At 44.2% G+C, this 20,616-nt stretch overlaps 1 protein-coding gene across 1 annotated transcript in view; it reads left to right on the top strand.

Moving 5' to 3' along the window:
- Positions 1 to 20,105: 20,105 nt before the first annotated feature.
- LOC137383758 (uncharacterized) overlaps positions 20,106 to 20,616 on the top strand; it is an 89,222-nt gene continuing 88,711 nt past the window's right edge. Inside the window, exon 1 of the mRNA XM_068056908.1 lies at positions 20,106 to 20,611. Within this exon, the coding sequence (XP_067913009.1) occupies positions 20,196 to 20,611 (416 nt within the window). The 5' untranslated portion in view covers positions 20,106 to 20,195. The remainder of the gene's footprint in view (positions 20,612 to 20,616) is intronic.

Here is a 20,616-nt window from a genome sequence, read left to right as displayed (position 1 = left end):
CAACCTGGAATGTAAGGACCAGGTGACTTATCTACTCTCAGCATAGCCAGCCTTTCCAGTACATCCTCCCTCTCAATTTTTACCCTATCCATCTACTCTCTCCCCTACTACCGATATTTTGTCAGATTCCTCTTCTTTAGTAAACACAAATACTAAGTACTCATTAAGTATTCTAGCCTTGCCCTGCACCTCAAGCATATACTACCCTCTTTGTCCCGAATAGGCCCCACTCTACCTCTTATTACCTGCGTACAATTTACATGCTGGTAGAAGTTGGGTTCCCTTTTATGATTATGCACAGAACTGAACAGTAAAGACATGCCAAGTCTCAGAGTCATATTGGATGCTGGCAGCCCTGTAAACAGGCCGCCAGCAACTTCTTCCGGGTCACGGCTCACCCCCGCTGCTGCTGACCCTCCCGCCCACACACGTCCATTTGTCATCAACTCCGCAAGCCACCGATCGTGACTGGAGCAGAGATCGGAGCAGGAGGGCCATCGCCACCCGCTTCCATTTCTGGTCCCAGGATCCTGCTGGGTTGCCTTAAATTCTGGCCAAAGAGTGAGGAGGGCACAAAGAGTTAGTAAAGGGATTTCGATAGGTTAAGTGACTGAGCAAGAGGTGGTATATGGAGTATGATGCGGGAAGTGTGAGGTTATATTCACTTTGGTAGAAAGAATAGAAAACAGAATATTTTTTAAAATGGTGAGAAACTATTAAATGTTGGTGTTCAGAGGGATTTGAATGTTCTTGTACACGAAACATTGAAAGTTAAATGCAGCTACAGCACGCAATTAGGAAGGCAAATGGTATGTTGGTCTTTATCGCAAGGTGGTTGGAGTACAAGAGTAAGGAAGTCTTGCTGCAATTGTGCAGGACTTTGGTGAGACCACACCTAGAGTATTCCAGCATCGGGAAGTGCGGGTGGGGGTGCCCCGCTGAGAGCCAAATCCCTGCCCTTGCTGCCAAACCCCCTACTCCCCCCTCTCCCATGACCCGTAATGCCATCTGCAAAATCCCTCCCACCCTGACATACCTGTGACTTGGTTCCAGGGGCTTGGGTAAGTGCAATACCAGCAGCAGCCACCTCCTCTATGCTGCTCAGTGAAACAGCTGCTGGCCTCTGATTGGCTGGCAGCTCTTAGCAGGCGGGACTTCCCTTACCAGGGTCCTTGATCACGGGGAAGGCTGTCCACTTAAATGCCTAATTGGCACTAGATTCAGTGGCCCTTCCCCAGAGGAGGTGACACAGGGCTCTCATCAGCATTTTTGCCGCTGTTCAAGACCCCCCACGTTGCCAAGACAAAATCCCGGCCTTTGTTTTGTTTCTCTTTTAAATGGGTGACCATGGTTTCCAGATCCATGTGAATACTAATGGCACCGCAAGAAATCTAGCTGCTTTAAGAATTTAAGAACCTCTCTGCAGAAACCAGGGGCTGGATTTTCACTGTCGAGGCAGGAAATGGAAGTTAGGACCGTTTCTGGGTCATGAAATCCATCCCAGGGGGAAACAGTCATTGGATCCTCGCCCCCTATAAGTGGCACGGAGATGGGTTTGGCAGCCAATTAGTAGCTGTGGGGGTGGGAATGGAGGCGGGACTCCTCAAGTATGGGCCTAATTTAAACAGGCTATGGCAGGCATTACTGTGGATGCCATTTCACTGCTGTTATTTCAGATTGGAACAGCAGAGAAGATTGGACCATATCCCTCACCATCACCGGGCCAAGAGCAGCAACAGCAAAGATCTGAAGAAGCACCATCACACTTTACAAGTACATCGTCTACCAACACAGATACAGTCACCTTGGTGGGTCCTTGCACACAGTTAGATAGGGTGACACTGGGTGATGAGCATGTCACGTGATAAGCAGGAGGAGGTGCCATAGGTAGAGGTAGCTGCGGACATTCCCACTCGGAGGACGGAGGACAGATACAGCCCTGCTCATCTGGGCACAGACGCAGGGCCACAGGAGTCACTGGAAAAGAGGCCCTACCTAGACCATCAGCATCAATAGCAGATGTGTTCCCACATGTCAGAGTTCCCTGAGGCAGTGCGGGGTCATGGGCAGAGAATGGAGGAGTCCATTCAGCTCGTGTGTGCCACAACGCCTCAGGGCTTAGAGCGCATGAACTCCTCCATTGAGAAAGTGGCCAACTCATGGAAAGCCATATGTGGCAGCACTTGGAATGCATGTAGGAGCTGCGTACTGATATACACAGGATGCATGCCACACTATGCAGCTTGGACCTATCAGTGGCGCTGATGGCACAGGATTGGCTGGAAGGGATGCCAGCTGCACCCCAGCTGGTGCTCCCCTCCAGCCATCTGGAGTGCCATCCAAAGGCTCAGGCTGTCACCAAGGACGATGAGGGTGCCACCCCTCACATGGTGCCATCATCATCTTCAGCCTTATTGACTTCTCTGACTGAGGGAGCATCTGTGTTGCAGGGCCCAATGATGGATGCTGCCCCTGCAATGATTCAGGTGCAGTAGCCTCTGGAGAACTCTGAAATTCTGTGAAAGGTCACAGACCTGAAACGTTAACTCTGCTTCTCCCTTCACAGATGCTGCCTGACCTGCTGAGTATTTCCAGCACTTTCTGTTTTTATTTCAGATTTCCAGCATCTGCAGAACTTTGCTTTTATTTTAGTGAATGTTTAAAGTTGTGGGCGTTGATTACACAGTGTTCAGTACCATTCATACAGGCTGCTTTGTCCTGGATGGTGTCAAGCTTCTTGAGTGTTGTTGGAGCTGCACTCATCCAGGCAAGTGGAGAGTATTCCATCACACTCCTGACTTGTGCCTTGTAAATGGTGGACAGGATCTGGGGAGTCAGGAGGTGAGTTACTCGCCACAGGATTCCTAGCCTCTGACCTGCTCTTGTAGTCACGGTATTTATTTAGCTGGTCCAGTTCAGTTTCTGGTCAATGGTAAACCCTCAGATGTTGATGGTGGAGAATTCAGCAATGGTAATGCCCTTGAATGTCAAGGGGGAGATGGTTGGAGATGGTCATTGTCTGGCACTTATGTGATACGACTGTCACTTGCCACTTATCAGCCCAAACCTGAACATTGCCCAGGTCGTGCTGCATGTGTCACTGACTGTTTCAGTATCTGAGGAGTTGCAAAAATTGTGCAATCATCAGCGAACATCCCCACTTCTGGCCTTATGATGGAGGAAAGGTCATTGATGAAGCAGCTGAAGTTGGTTGGGCGTGGACACCACCCTGGGGAACTCCTGCAGTGATGTCCTGGAGCTGAGATGAGTGGCCTCCAACAACCACACCATCTTCCTTTGTGCTAAGTATGACTCCAAACAGTGGAAGGGTTTCCCCCTGATTCCCATTGACTTTAATTTTGCTAGGGCTCCTTGATGTCAAGGGCAGTCACTCTCACCTCATCTCTAGAATTCAGCTCTTATGTATATGTTTGGACCAAGGCTATAATGGGGTCTGGAGCTGAGTGGTCCTGACAGTATTAAAAATGAGCATCGGTGAGCAGGTTATTGCTGAGTAAGTGCTGCTTGATAGCACTGTTGACGACAACTTCCATCACTTTGCTGATAATTGGGAATAGACTGATGGGGCGGTAACTGGCCGGATTGGATTTGTTCTGCTTTTCGTGGACAGGAGGTACCTGGGCAATTTTCCACATTGTCGGGTAGATGCCTATGTTATTATAACTATACTAGAACAGCTTGGCCAAGGGTGTGGCCAGTTCTGGAGCACAAGTCTTCAGTACTACAGCTGTCCCAGTATGCCAAGAGGGTGGCAACCACCTGCACTGCCCAAGCGCTTTCTGCTCACTATCCCCGCCATCTGCGCTAATCCAATGGCACCTGTCTCCCAATGGCTAAGTCCCTCTCTGGGCCATTCAGCCTTTCATTGGGATCTAGCTAATTCCCTGGAGTAGCCATGACTGGCTCCCCACTGTGTGTCCACCTCCATTCAGCCCCAGAAACTGCTTGCAGCCTGTGCGTTCCGTGAAAATCAGAACATGCCCCTTAACGAACTCTCAATGAGGCTTTGCCTTTCAAAGACTGGGCTTTAACCTATTTAAGATTATTCATTATCTTTGGAGACAAAGTGCTCAAGAAAGGGAGATATGGAAGTTACCTCCAAAATAATTGCAAGCACTTTTGTCTCTAATGCAAAAACACCATGTAAAACCAGCAAACCTGGAAATTACTGTTTCTGAGATCGGAATCAATAAAATAAATTAATATGAGTTGCTTTTGGAAGCACTCAAAAGGACAATTTACCTAAAATTCAGGGGTATCATCATATTTTCATTGGAAGAAACTAATGAAAAGCAGTCTAGGTGGTTCCTAGTATCAAGAAATAAAGTTCCCTTTGGGGAGAAATAAAATTGAATATTGACAAAAACTGTCAGTCCATCAAAACTGCGGGCTGGATTTCGTTCTCCCCGAGGCGTTGGGTTCCGTGGTGGGGATTGGGGCCTGAAGGTGGCTCCGGATGAGGCCCGCCACAGCCCGATCTTCTCGGCAGCAGCAAGGCTCCGTGGCAGCCACCACCACCCCCACCGCTGGGCGACAGGACCTCAATTAAAATACTCAAATCAATAAAATTAATACATTTAAATAGACTTAACTGCGATCTTGAGGGCCTGCCGTGATTTTCGGCATGGCAGCCAGCAGTCCCACTCCTTCAAATCCACCTCTGGGGAGAGGGGAGAAGGTATGATGTTCAGTGTTGGGGGTGGGGGGAGAATGGGGGTGAAATAAACATAATGGGTGTAGAGGATGATGGGAAGGGTTGACCTTTAAACTTCGCGCAGTTTGGGGGGGAAGGTCAGATGTAAAAGGTAAGAGTCTTTTGGGGGGGAAAGGGCAAATAGTTACTTTAATTGTTATTGGGGAGTGAGAAAGGGGTATTATAAATTTATTTATTTAATTTTGGGGCTGGTTACTTCTTTAAAAATTTTAATGTGCCAGTAGAGCTGGCTGCCCTTTAAAAATGGCACCAGTGCCTGCGCACAGGCAGCTGATGCCATTGCCGGTGACAGACAGACAGCCCGCCCCCCCCCCCCCACTCCACGTGATTGGGGGTGGGGAGTGGGGAGGGCTGTCCCAGCTATTTAAATGAGCTGCCGCACAAGAGATTGCAGTGGCTTTTTGGCGTACGGGCGGGCCGCCACTTTTTGAGCTCGCCGCTGGGCTCTTAAAATTCAGCCCTGTGTTTTGAATTTGGGTTAATTTTGAAATGATCAAATATCAGGCACAGTATAACAGGTAATCTTTGGGACATAAAAGATCATCTAACATAAAGAATGAACAGCCTAGAATCAAGTGGGAATGTTTGACTTCAATTTTAAAGATATAATAAGATTTTATTGTATTCTTCCAGGGCTCATGAATGAGAATGGTGTCATGGTCCTGTAGTTTTTTTTTGGAATATTCGGTTTGCCTTTAGGGCTTGCAAGGGATCAGTATTGCTTTAAGAGCCGGCAAGCCTTAGGAGTTATAGGAAGGTGCATGTTCGTTGCCTTAGAAACAGCCATACGGAGACTGCAATTCAAAGGGTGCATTCTCGTTACCATCGATACAGCCACTGGGAGTGAGTCTCATGCGATACATTTATTTCAATTCAGTTTGAACTGGCTTTTAGTGGAGACAGTTTGGCCTAACTGAACACAGACAGAAGACACAGACAGCTGTGGTGTCAGCACTGAAAACAAGCTCTCAACCATTTAAACTGAAGGAATAGAATTTTAGTCTGTTTAATTATTATCTCTCGAAATTCTAACAAGTCAAGCCAAGACAGAGATGTCTGGTAATTTAAACTGAAGATGAGTGAAGAGTCCTTCACTCTGTCCAGGCCTCTCAAAAAGTATTGCATACTTCAATCAGATCGTCCCTCAGCCTTCCCTGTTCCAAGGAGAACAACCCCAGCCTATCCAATCTTTCCTCATAGCTGCATTTTTCCAGTCCTGGCAACATCCTTGTAAATCTCCTCTGTACCCTCACTAGTGCAATTACATCCTTTCTGTAATGAGATGATCAGAACTGCACACAGTACTCAAGTTGTGGCCTAACCAATGAGTTATACAGTTCCAGCATAACCTCCCTGCTCTTATATTCTATACCTCGGCTAATAAAGGAAAGGATTCCATATGCCTCTTAACCACCTTATTGACCTGTCCTGCTACCTTCAGGGATCTGTGGACATTGACTCCAAGGTCCCTCACTTCCTCTACACTTCTCAGTATTTTCCCATTAATCGTGTATTTCTTTGCCTTGTTTGATCTCCCCAAATTTATAAGTTCTTCTTGGAGATGATTAAATCCTTGCCTATGAAAACTTTTTAAGAAAACTGCATTTGATAGTCAGGCTACTACCCAGGCATTGGGACCGTGTAGGTGGAGATAAGCAAAGATCTCGAGACAGACGCCCCTCCAATCTTTTGATAAAATTACTTGAAAGTCCAAGAAAAGCATGATATTGGGATACTGGTGTGAGTGTGCAAGTGTGATTTTACATGTGAAGCAACTGACATATGGAAATGAATAGTGAATTTGCACTGAAGAACGGGTTCCAGACACTTTCAGCTACTTGAAATGGTTATTGTGGCCAGTAGAGTGAGACATCATTTCTAATCATCAAGGCATTGACACATACTCTATAGAGAAATCAACTTTGAGACAATTGAGAATAAAGTTAAACGTACTGGTACCTGTCAGAGGGACAGGGAATCTGGATTAAGAAAATTGAGAGCTAGGGTTAATACTTAGCAAGAACTAGCCACAAGATAGGTATGGGTGGACAGAGAGTCTGAGAATCTTTTAAGTCCATACATGAATTATATGTACTATATGCTAATAATTTGGAATATCATCGAGTGAGGTGATCTGCAGGTTGGGAATGCCAATACAGGTAACTAGTGTTCAGGGATCACATCTTAGAAATAGCGCCTCTCCTGCAGAAGTATATGGACTGTTGGGGTACTTGGTGGGGGTGGGGGGGGGGGGGGGTTGGTGAATGTCTTCCAGTATATTCTCTAGTTGCTTATTAGGATAAGCACTTAATTAGAAAATGTATCTGTTAGAATACTGCAATACTGCTAATTCACATAAGCAAGTAGATATTGCTGTAGAAGATGAGTTAAAAGAATAGTTAGACCAGAATATGGTTCAGTTTAATTATGACATACTACCTTTTCTAGAACACTTGGTAGAATTAATGAGACATGTTAGTCAGTCCCAAAAGCACTATTATAACTTGGCCCACGAGCAGGCAGCAAAGATTGGTTAGGTTGTTACAGAAAACATGGAACGAGTCAGTGTAAGAGCCTGTGACCCAAGCTTTGGGTGCACAGCCACTTTAGGGTGGCCTGTAAGAATACATCTTTGATATAACTTGACCAAACTCTTAAAAAAGACAAAATTTTACCAGCATGCTTCACAAGGCCAAAAGACCTTTTCAAAGTAAACTGTACTGCTGAATTCTGCAAGTTGTCTTATACAGATAAGAGAGGCCTGGAAAAGGCAGGAACATCTCCGACTGTTAATTAGTGTGCAGATCTTCGTGAAACACTTTATGTTTCAACAACTAATAACAGGCAAATACGAACAATGGAACTTTTGAAAATAGGCTTGGAGGCCAGGGAGGGTGTTGTGGAACTGGCCGTGGGAAACAAAGAGATAAGAAAAGCAGTCCTGAGCATGCTGTACGTGCAAAGGCTATAGCAGGCCATGGATGGTGGAAGGTAACTGAAAGGCAAGCTTTTACCCCTGGTAAAGAACTCAACATTTTCCCGGACATTTTGTATTAAGGACAACCTTTATAGGACAATAAGGTCCTGTCAATACAACAATCTCGGACTACTCCTGAAAAAGGGTATAAAAGTTGTAGTAAAAGGATAATCTGGACTGCAGTCGAATCGAGTGACTTGGCCAGTCACCCAGGACTTAAGTTTGTATGTATAATTTTGTGTGTAAACTCTGTGGTTTCGAATCAGTTTAAGTATACTTAAATTTAAGCAGAGCTCATGTTTGAGTGATTTGCCAATATCTTGTAATTCTCAGTCTGAACCTAAGTAAGTGAGGTCTCAGGAGCGAAGTCTTACATCTGTTTAAATTTAAGACCCTAGTTTTGGACTAAACCTTATCACTCTCAAATTCAATATGAAATTATATCATATTATGATCACTGTTCCCCAGAAGATCTTTTACAGTACAAATACTAATCAACCCTGTATAATTATATAATATTAGATCTAAAATAGTCTGTGCCCTAGTAGACTCCTTGAAGTATTGTTTTAGAATATTGTCACAAATGTGTTCCATGAACTCATCCTCCAAGCTACTTTGGTTGCCCTACATGAAGGTTAAAGCCCCCCATGATTATTGCATTTATCCTTGTTATATGATCCTCTAATTTGCTTATTTATACTCTGTCCAAAACTATAACTACTATTAGGGGCCCTATGAACTATTTCCACCAGTGTTTTCTGTCCTTTGTTATTTCTTAGCTCCACCCATACTGATTCTATATCCTGATATTATGGGCTGAGGTCCTTTCTCCCTACTGCCTTTATCTAATCCTTTATTATCAAGGCTACTCCACCTCCTTTTCTATTTGCCTTTCTTTTTTAAAAGTCAAGTATCCTGAAACATTTAGTTCCCAACCTCAGTCACCCTGCAAACCAAGTCTCAATAATGGCTACTATATCAAATCCATTCATCTCTATTTGTGCCATTAATTTAACTATCTTATTACAAATGCTTTGTGCATTCAGATGTAGCGCTTTTCCCCTGATGTAGCCTTGGTTGCTAATGCCCCAGTACTGTTGTTAAACTCTCTGTCCCCTCCTAACACATCTGCATGATATTACCCAAATCGTTACTCTGTTCTAGAATCTTGACTTTTCTCTTTAAAGATAAAATGTACCCTTACCTGAATCTCCCCCCCCCCCTCTTATTAGTTTAAAGAATTACCTAATTTGATTCTCCAGGATACTTGTCTGGGTCCGTTCCAATGGAACAGCTCCTTCTTTCCTCTGTACTGGTGCCAGTGTTCCATGAATTAAAAAGTTTAAACAAGAAAGAGGTACGTTTATTATACTTAACTCTCTAACCCCGATTTTAAAAAAATACGCTACACATTGACGCACACATTCACACGAGAATCACACAAACACAAATAGATCACAGAGGGAAAAATAGATTTGGTGGTTGGATTAAAGTCCAGAATAAATGGAACTTAAATACACAGTCTGTGAAGTGAATGATCCAGTGGTCCTCGGCTGAAGCTGCATTTGTGAAGGCCTCGCAGGTCAAAGTGTACTTTGGCTGGCCTGCTTTTCTTAGAGTTTTTCTGAAGGCAGAACTGTAGTTGGCTCTCTTCCCCTGGTTGCTGGCTGTAGCAGTCTGTATGCTTGGAGGGTCTCCCAGTCACAGAGTTTACAAACTTGATGTTTTCTGGGGAAAGAGAGGAAGGGAAGCAGCAGCCTCCTCTGCTGCTGCACACTCAGTTATGGCTTGTCTTTTTGTCTGTGTAACAACTCTCAGTTTCTTCCGAGATGGACAGGCGGTCACTCAATGGTTCTCTCAATCCTTTTTTTTTAATGAGGTCCCAAGTCTAAAACCCGAAACCTTTCTCAGGTGGGGCTTGTCAAGGTTTACACCCTGGAGGGATGTTGCCATTTACAAATGCCTCAAGATGGTTTGGAATGTCCCGCTAACGAGGGTGATCTGGCTAATCTACTCAGTTAGCCAAAGCATTGTCCTGGCTGGGCTTCTTGTTAGACTTTTTGTCTCCACTTCAATCTCCTGGTATTTCAGATGCAAATTGCAGTGGCCATCTTAGCTGATAGTTTTTAAAAAGTTAACTTGTAGGATTTTTTCCCATTCAAAGTCTAATGTAAGTTTCCAACTGAAGAAATTTATATTTCTCATTTGGCATATAGGGTTTCCCCAGTAAGAATTGTTCCGCTCCCAACTAAGCCTATATGATAATCTTTTCCCTGTTAATTTTGGGGGTTCTTTGCTGGATAGTTCTTGATGCAGCATCATTAGTCCCAGGTAGCAAGTTTCACATTCTCACCACTCGTTAAAGAAGTTTCTCCTAAATTCTTAATTGGATTTATTAGTAACTATCTTATATTTATGGCTGCTAGTTTTGGTCTCTCCTACAAGTGGAAACATACTAGATTTCTTAATTTATAATAGTCCACAGTAGTCACCCCACAGCTTAAGACAGTGCAGGCAGAGAGGGCATGGGTGACTGCCAGACAGTCAAGGAAGACCAGGCAGGAGTCCTTTGAGTGCATCTCTCACTGGTATTCAAATATTTGTGACGGCGATACTTCCTCTGGGGAGTACAGTCAGAGTTAAGGCACAGCACCATGGGTGGCTTACCTGTGGTGGGTGTGTGAGAGTGGTGCGTGGAGAATGCAATAGTGATAAGGGATTCAATAGTTTGTGGATCAGACAGGTGTTTCTGCAGCTGCAGACATGTTTCCTAAATGGTACGTTGCCTCCCTGGTGCCAGTGTCCAGGATGTCACTGCGTGGCTGTGGAACATTCTGAAGGGTGAGGGTGAACAGCCAGAGGTCATGCTCCATATCGGTATCAATAACATGGGTAGAAAGAGGGATGAGGTGCTGCATGCAGATTTTAGGAGGGTAGCAAAGACATTATGCACAGGACCTCAGGACCTCAAAGGTAGTAATCTCCAGATTATTCCCAGTGCCACGCAATAATGAGTACAGAAATAGGAAGAAAGAGCAGATGATTGCACGGCTGGAAAGTTGGTACAGGAGGAAGGGCTTTAGATTTCTGGGGCATTGGGACCAGTTCTGGGGGAGGTGGGATCTGTACAGGCTGGATAGGTAGCACCTCAACAGAGCTTGGACCAATATCCTTACAGGGAGATGCACTAATGCTGTGGTGAGGGAGGGTAGGGGGGAGAGGGCTTAAACTAACTTGGCAGGGAGTAAAGGCCTGCTTGGGTCTGCAAATGAGACCTGACCCGAGCCCGAAAGAACCCCATCTCAGCCCGAGCCTGGCCCGGCCCGAGTCCTTCCATTTTTTCCCATGCCCGACCCAACCCAACCCGACCATCAGTTAACTTATCTTCCGTTTTTCACTTTGTTCCTTACCTGCACAAGCTTAAAATAACTGTAGCAAAACCACCTTTAAAGTCCAAAAAGTAAATTAACATTACAGTCACTTACCTGAGGTGGTGAGAGAGCATGTCCAATCTGGCCTGACCCGACCCAAGCCCAAATGCCAGACCCAGAAGTGCGACCCGACCTGACCTGAACCCAACACGTCGTCAGGTTCGGGTCGGGTAGCAGGCCTTTAAGCACCAGTATACAGCATTAGAAAGGAGAAACGAGGTGCGCAAAGGTTTGGGAGAGACAGAGAGAATTAGAATAATAAATAGTGCAGTATTTGGTGAGATCAGATGAACAGAGAATACAAGATCTAAGACAGGTTTGCAGTGCATGTGTGTAAACACATGAAGCATGGTAAATAAGGTTGGTGAGCTGCAGGCACAAATAGCCACATGGCAATATGATGAGACCTAGCTCCAAAAAGGGCAGGACTGGGTACTAAATGTTTCTGGTTACAAGTTTTTCAGGAAAGATAGCGAATGAAAGAAAGAAGGGAGAGGGTGGTGGCAATATTGATTAAGGAGAATATTTCAGTGTTGGAGAGAGAGGATATCCTGGAGAGCTCAAGGACAGAATCTATTTGGTTAAAGTTAAGAAAAAGAGAAGTGCCATTACACTACTGGCTATATTCTATAGGCTACAAACTAGTGGGAAAGATTTAGAGGATCAAATTTGCAGGGAAATTACAGAGAAGTGCAAAAACTAAAGAGTAGTGATAAGGGGGACTTCAATTATGCTAGTGTAGACTGAGATAATAAGAGCATAAAGGGCAGAGAGGGGGGAGAATTTCTTAACTGTGTTTTCTTAATCTTGACTAGTGCATTTCTGGCCCAACGAGAATCTGGTTCTGGGGAATAGGTGGGTCAAGTGGAGCATCAGTGGAGGAACATCTAGGGAACAGTGATCATTGTATAATAAGGCTTAGATTAGCTATGGAAAAGGGCATGGAGCAATCTAGGGTAAAACACTTGATTGGAGGATGGCCGATTTAAGTGGATTAAGAATGGATCTGGCCCAGGTAAATCTGAATCAACAATTCAGGCAAAACTGTAATAAAACAATGGATCTCCTTTATAGAGGAGATGGTTTGGGTACAGTTGTGATACAGAGGTTGCTGGATGACACAAGAGAGAGAGAGAGTAAGATGTAGCAGAAAAAGGTGTGTATGACAGATGTCATGTTGATAATACAAGCAGGAACCAGGCTGAATATAGAAAGTTCAGACGGGAAACGGAAAAGGAAATAAGAACGGCAAAGAGAGAGTATGAGAAGAGACAGCCAACTAACATAAAAGGGAATCCAAAAATCCTCTATAGGCATATAAATAGCGAAAGGCTAATAAGAGGAGGGGTGGGACCAAAAAGGAGACATACGAATGGAGGGACTAAATCAGTATTTTGCATGTGTCTTTACCAAGGAAGAGGATACCGCTGAAGTTACAGTAAAAAAAGAGGTAGTTAGGACACTAGATGGGAGAGGAAGTACTGGAAAGGCTGCTGTGCTTAAAGTTGATAAGTTACCAGGTCCGGGTGGGATGCATCTGGGGATGCGGAAGGAAGTAAGGGTATAAATTGTGGAGGCAGTGGCCAAAATCATCTAATCCTCCTGAGGTATGGGTGTGGTTCTAGAGGACTGGTGAATTGCAAATGTTACACCCTTGTTCAAAAGGGTGTAAGGATAAACCCAGCAACTACAATCCAGTCAGTTTAATGTCGGTGATGAGGAAACTTTAGAAATGATAATCTAGGACAAAATTAACAACACTTGGACTATTTAGGGAAAGCCAGCATGGACTTGTTAAAATCAAATCATGCTTAACTAACTTTGTTTTTTAATGAGGTAACCGAGAGGGTTGATGAGGGTAATCCGGTTGATGTTGTCACGCACATCGGAAGTGTGACGATATAACAATTATGGATTAACTCTGAAGAGTTATGAAAAATTGACTTTTTCTTTAAAAAAGGAACCTTTACTTTGAAAAGTGAATAATGGTGCAAAATGACCACTGAAGAAAAGGCCTTTTGTGTATTCAAACAGTCTGAAAAAGACAAAGGACAAATCTTCAAAGCCAGAAGGTGTTAATGAAACCCATCCTACAGCTATCCTAAAAACATTTCAGAATTGAATGTCTTCTTCTGAAAGAAGGAGGTGTGAAGTAGCCACATCCTGGGTCATTGTACAATCAACATGGAGAAGAGAGAAGAATTTCTCCTACCAGGAAGTGAGAGGTGACGGACGCAGTTTTACCTTAAAAAAAGACAGCAAGAGAGAGAGACCGACCCAGAAGGTGAAGCTACATGTAACAGCTTGAGTTCCAGCCAAGCCAGGAAGCACAGTGCCCTGCTTAAAAAATCTGACATCTACACGATACAGTAGTGAGAGCTAGAAGTAACCCACCATCTTCAACAGAAACTTCAATCAAGAGAGAAATCTACAATCATCTCAGGTGTGCAACCATCTAGAACTTGAGCCTCAAGAGAATTCAACAGGTTTATCGTAACCTCCCCCTCCCACTAAAAACCACCCCCCTCTTTCCCTTCTCTGTCTGTTTCTTCTTGTGTATGTGTGTGTGCGCGAGAGAATGCGTGGGTGACTGCGGTTGCAAAAATTTCGGGATAAGGCGTATTGATCAATAAACAATTGACTTTCTGCTGTTTTAAAATCCTACAAGAAAACCTGTCACTGTCTGTTTATTTGGGAAATAAAGCACCAAGGGGCTAAACTTTAGTACAAATACACTTGCTGCGGTCAGGTGGGGAGTTGAACAGCGGGAACCATCCACGTCACACCATGTGCTGAAACAATGTGTATATGGACTTCCAAAAGGTGTTTGACAAAGTGCCACATAACAGGCTTGTCAGCAAAGCTAAAACCCATGGAATAAAAGGGAAAGTGGCAGCATGGATACAAAATTGGCTAAAGGACGGGAAATGGAGGGTAGTGGTGAATGGTTATTTGTCAGACTGGAGGAAAGTATACAGTTGGGTTCCCCAGGGATCAATACTAAGACCACTGCTACTGTGATATATATGAATGACTTAGACTTGGGTGTACAGGCATAATTTGAGAATTTACAGGTGGCACAAAACTTTGAAGTGTAGTGAACACTGAGGAGGAAGTTAATAGACTTCAAGATATAGATAGGCTGACTGAATGTGTGGACAGTGGAGATGAAATTTAACGAAGTGATTCATTTTAGTAGAAAGAAAGAGGAGAGGCAATATAAACTAAAGGGTACAATTCTAAAGAGGGTGCAGGAACAGAGAGACCTGGGGGGATAATGTACACTAAGTGTTGAAGGTAGCAGAGCAGGTTGAGAAAGCAATTAAAAAAGGATACCGGATCCTGGGCTTCATAAGTAGAGGCATAGAGTACAAAAGCAAGGAAGTTATGACGAACCTTTAAACACTGGTTCGGTGACAACTGGAATATTGTGTCCAATTCTCAGCACCACACTTTAAGAAGGATATGAAGGCCTTAGAGAAGGTACAAAAAAGATTTATGAGAATCGTTCCAGGGATAAGGCGATTGGCAAAAGAATCAAAGGTAACATGAGGAAAAACATTTTTACGTAGTAAGTGGTTAGGATCTGGAATGCACTGCCTGAAAGTTGTGGAGGCAGATTCAATCATGGCGTTCAAAAGGGGATGAGATAAGTACTTGAAGGGGGAAAAAAATAGGGGGTTATGAGGCAAGAGCAGTGGAATGGGACTAGCTGGATTGCTTTTGCAGAGAGAAAACATGGATTCAATGAAATGAATGGCCTCCTTCTGTGCTGTAACCATTCTATGATATTTCTGTCATGTTACATTTATTCAGCTTATAAGCAGTTAACTCCCAAGGCTGCCTGCATCATTTTTTTTCAACATTAGGCGAGCTGGTTCTCTTCCAAACAACAGTGATTTGGAACAAAGGTGGGATTGTGTGTACAATCTCTCAAGTATCTTACACCATTGTGATAAATGTTTCTCTTGTGGTACCTGAGAGACTAGGTGATATTTCATTCCTTTTGTACAAGATCTGTTTTTAAGAGTGACCAGTGATACTGAACCTAAGAGATTATCTTTTTGCAAAGCTAACAGCTTGGCTTTCGCAGTAATTTGAGATCTTTGTGTTACTCCATCAAAGGGGAAGTGCTTCAATCAGGGTGGTGACTTTGATTGACAGTTTGGTGGGCCAAATTCCAAATCTGATAGACTTAAACGGCTTTCTATCTCCCTGTCTTAGACACAATGGGAGAGCTCTGTGCTAGCAGGCAGCAACAGAAAGCTTATAGGAAATTGCCTCTTCACATTGTAAAAGCTTCATACAGTTCATTCATATATTTAATGTTTTACGGTGTATCTCACCTCAATTGAGCTTTTTGGCCTGCCTTTGGCCTGAGAGAATGCATTTTCTGGTATTTCACTTGCCTGGACTAATGCAGCTCCAACAACATTCAAGAAGTTCAACACTATCTAGACAAAGCAGCCTGCTTGATTGGCAGCAATATGTGCAATGTACAAGAATACACAGCAGCAACTCGCCAAGGCTTGTTGACAGCCACCATACCAAATCCGCAATCTCTACAACCTAGAAGGACATGGGCAGCAGATGCATGGGAACACCACCACCTGCAAGGTCCCCTCTAAGTCACAGCATCCTGACTTGGAACTATATCGCCGTTCCTTCACTGTCGCTGGGTCAAACTCCCTTCCTAACAGCACTATGGGTGTACCTGCACCACGTGGGACTGCAGCGGTTCAAGAAGGCAGCTCACCACTAACTTCTCAAGGGCAATTAGGAATGGGCAATAATACTGGCCTTGTCAGCGACACCCATATCCTATGAATGAATTTAAAAAAAGACAGTAAACCAAAATAAGAGACAGTAAACCAAGGGCCCTGTTCAGTTGGATGTAAAAGCTCCTATGGCAATATTTGAAGAAGAGCAGAGGAATTCTCCTAATGTCTTAGCTAACATTCCTCCCTGAACCAACACCACAAAATCTGGTCCTTCATCTTAGTTCTGTTTGTGGAGAGCTCGTGTATAATTTGGCTGCTGTGCTCGCCTACATTAAAAAGTGACTACAGTAATTAATTTGCTATGAAGCACATTGCGATATCCTGAGGAGGTGAAAGGCACTATATAAATGCAATTTTCTTACCCATCGTTTCATTCACTTGAGGCAATTTCTTATCTATTTCCAGAATTCCCATTGCTTTAAGCTCATGCAATAACCCTTCCATGCAGACTATGTTAAGGGTTTCTACAAATTCAGATGTATCATGTCATCGTGCCAGCACTGTCTGTTTTTATATACTATATAGTTTGTTCCAGTTTAACAGGGTCTGACCAGCAGACATTAATGCATCCATGATGACTGCCAGTACTTCACCGACCTCAGTCCTTTGTCTCTGTAAGTACCTGAATAAATCTCTAAGATGTTGTTTGTTTTGAGTCCTTTAAGCAGGTGTTATTTCATTTATGTTAAAACTGTTAAACCTTCTTAGATTATCTCTGTTATTTCTGAGCATGCAACTGGGGTCTTCTCAACAACAACAACAACATATATTTATAGAGCATCTTTAATGTAATACAATGTCCCAAGGCACTTTACAGGATTATTATAAGTTCAACACCAAGCCACAAAAAGAGATATTAGATCAGATGAACAAAAGCTTGCTCAAAGAGGTAGGTTTTAAAGTGTGTCTTAAAGGAGGAAAGCAAGGTGAAGAGGCAGAGTGGCATAGGGAGGGTATTTTAGAGCTTGGGACCTAGGCAACTGAAAGTGCAGCCACCAATGGTGGAGCGATTAAAATCAGGGATGCACAAGAGGCCAGAATTAGAGGAGCGCAGATATGTTGGAGGATTGTGAGGTTGCAGGAGATTACAGAGATAGGGAGGGGCGAGGCCAAGGAGAGATTTAAAAACAAGGATGAGAATTTTAAAATCAAGATGTGCTTGACCGGGAGCCAATGTAGGTCAGCGAGCACAGGGGTGATAAGGGAATGGAACTTGGTGCGAGTTAAGACCCAGGCAGTACAGTCTTGGATGACCTCAAGTTACAGAGAGTAGTGCATTGGAATAGTCAAGTCTGGAGGTAATGAAGGCATGAATGAGGGTTTCAGCAGCAGATGAACTGAGACAGGGGTGAAGTTGGGTGATGTTACAGAAGTGGAAATAGGCAATATTACTGATAGCATGAATATGAGGTTGGAATCTCATCTCAGGGTCAAATGTGACACCAATGTTGTGAACCAACTGGCTTAATCTCAGACTGTTGCCAGGGAGAGGGATGGATTCGCTAAGAAATGAAAGACTTGCATTTACATAACGCCTTTCATGGTGGACATCTCAAAGCACTCTACAGCGAATGAAGTACTTTTGAAGTGTAGTGTGACTGTTGTAATGCAGGAAATGCAGCAGCCAATTTGCACACAGCAAACTTCCACTAACAGCCATGTGATATTGACCAGGTGATCTTTTTTTACAATGTTGATTGAGAGATAAATATAGACCAGGACACCAGGGATAAGTCCAACAAAAACAGAAAATGCGAGAAATACTCAGCAGATCAGGCTGCATCTGTGGTGAGAAAAACAGAGTCAATGTTTCAGGTCTGTGTGACCAGGGATAACTCCCCTGCTCTTCTTCGAAATAGTGCAATGGGATCTTTTACGCTGGGGGAGCTGATGGCATAGTAGTAATGTCACTGAACTAGTAATCCAGAGGCCCAGGCTAATGCCCTAGGGGAACAGGTTCAAATCCTACCATGGCAAATGGTGGAATTTAAAATCAATTATTTAATAAATTCAATTAATTAATAAAAATATGGAATTGAAAGCTAGTTTCAGTAATGGTGCCATGAAACTATCATTAATTGTCATAAAAATCCATCTGGTTCACTAATGTCTTTTAGTAAAGGAAATACGCTCTCCTTACTTAGTCTGGCCTAAATGTGACTCCAGACCCACAGCAATGTGGTTGACTGTGAACTGCCCTCTGAAATGGCCTGGCAAGCTACTCAGGGCAATCCCGTGAAATAATTTAAAGAATCAATTACCTGAGCAAGTAGATGGTTTAACATCTCATCTGAAAGACGGTACCTCTGACAGTGTAGCACTCCCTTAGTACTGCACTGGAATGTCAGCCTTGATTTTTGTGCTTAAGCCTTAGAGTGGTACTTGAACCCAGAACATTGTGATTTAAAGCCAAGAGTGCTACCAATTGAGCCACAGCTGACAGCAGCTAGGGAATGGAGTTTGGAGCAGGGACCGAAAACAATGACTTCAGTCTTCCCAATATTTAATTGGAGGAAATTTCTGCTTATCCAGTACTGGATGTCAGATAAGCAGTCTGATAATTTTGCAATGGTGGAGGAGCTGAGAGAAGTGGTGAAGAGGTCGAGCTGTGTGTTGTCAACATACATGCAAAAATTAATGCTGTGCTTTTGGATGATGTCACCGAAGGGTGGCATGTAGACGAGAAATAGATGTTGGGCACCACCAGAGGTAACGGTGCAAGAGTAGGAAAAGAATCTATTGCAAGTCATTTTCTGGCTGCGATCAGATAAATAAGAATGGAATCAGGTCCCACCCAGCTGGATGACAGTGGAGAGGCGTTGGGGGAGGAGGGTGTGGTCAACCATGTCAAAGGCTGCAGACAGGTCAAGAAGAATGAGGAGGGAAAGATTACCTTTGTCACAGTCACATAGGATGTCATTTGTGACTTTGGTAAGAGTTGTTTTGGTACTGGGGCAGAAACCTGATTGGAAGGATTCAAATATGGAGATCCGGGAAAGATGGGAACGGGTTTGGGAGTCTACAACATGTTCATGAACTTTGGAGAGGAAAGGGAGGGTGGAGCTCGGGCGGTGGTGGGGTCAAGGGGTAATTTTTGAGAGGTGTTATGACCACAGATTAAAAGAAGAGAGGGACAACACCTGCAGTGTTTACAATATTGGTTAACATGAGGACCAGAAGGGGAATTTGGGTGATCAGCAGTTTAGTGGGAATAGGATTGAGGAAACAGGATAGTTTAAACAAAGTATTAACTGAGTATGTTATTTTATGTTAATCCTCAGTTTTGACCAGATAACCACACTTTATGCTTTCCACCTCTTCTCTGACAGCCTTTTTACTATTATAGACCTGGAAGCATTTATTGATGTGATATTTCACGGTTGAAGCTAGCACTTACAAGTTCCTTTTTTTGATCCATTGTGAGTTTGCTCAAGTATCCATTCTTCATGTATGAGCCAAAACTGTAAATGACTATTTAATCAGAATCTAACGTCCACACACCAGTTCCTTTCAGCAAGATTTACTATTGCTCAAAAGTGGAATCTTTGTTAAATTTTCTTTTCCTTCCTTAGTCCAGGAGCACTGAAGGCAATTGCAGGAACTGAGTTCAGTTCAGCTAATCCAGCACCGACTAGGAATTGAACCTAATTCACTGATCTGTACAGTTGAAAGTTACATGATGTGTTTCCTACATTACAACACTGACTACACTGCAAAATTACTTCAGTGGCTGGGAAGCACTTTGGGACATCTGAGGTTGTGTCATTTTTCTTTTTTGTTTCAGGGCATTGAGATGGGTCCGTTTGTCACTCTTGGCCAAACAAGTGAATGCCATGTGATTCACTTCAAGGTGGATTTGAGGATCTCACTCTGTCTTTGGGAGGTTAACATAAAGATTGACCCATCCTAGACAAACATGTCTGTCAGATTACTGAACATGTTCCTTACAGGAAACAATTGTTAATGGGCTGGCTGTAACCAGCATGGTCACAGGGACGGATAGGGTGGGATGCCCCCATGTTGACATTCAGACGCCAATTGGCAATGTTGACCCTATTTCCATTTCCCCTTTAACATCCCCTCCCCCCACCCCACCCCCTCCCTGCGGCCAGCAGCCAATCGGCGCCGAGGAGAATGGCTTTTAAACAAAGAGTGCCGGCATTGGTGAGTGCCTCACCCACTAAAGAGCCGTAGTAATGCGCCGGATATAAACAGATGGTCATCGCGCTCCCCTTGGCTCGATTCCTGCCCTTCAGTACGTTGTGTCGTCGATGCTGGGCGAGCGAGTTGGGTTTGGCTTGGTTCCATGCTGTGCATTGGGGCAGAGTGGCGGTGTGCGTGCGCGGACTGGTTACTGCGCGGAGGCAGCTGCTGGAGGTGGAGGCGGTGCTGTGCTGTTTGAGAGCGAGACGAAGCAACGGAAAAAAAGCAGCAGAGCGCGAGGCCGGAGCGCCGCGAGGCGGGAGAGTAACTGCCGCCCCAACCCGTCCCCGAACCAGCCAGCAAGGCCGCCGCTAACCCTCCAACAGCCAGACCGAGGCACAGCCCAAAGCAGGGGGCCCGGCAGCGCCATGAGCCAGGTGGTGGAGTTCATCCCCCCGCCCGAGTGCCCGGTGTTCGAGCCCACCCTGGAGGAGTTCGCCAACCCCTTCAGCTTCATCAGTAAAATCCGGCCCATCGCCGAAAGGACCA

This window comes from Heterodontus francisci, chromosome 25, assembly GCF_036365525.1.
Source record: "Heterodontus francisci isolate sHetFra1 chromosome 25, sHetFra1.hap1, whole genome shotgun sequence".
NCBI classification, from domain to species: domain Eukaryota; kingdom Metazoa; phylum Chordata; class Chondrichthyes; order Heterodontiformes; family Heterodontidae; genus Heterodontus; species Heterodontus francisci.
This window is presented reverse-complemented; position numbering and strand designations above follow the sequence as displayed.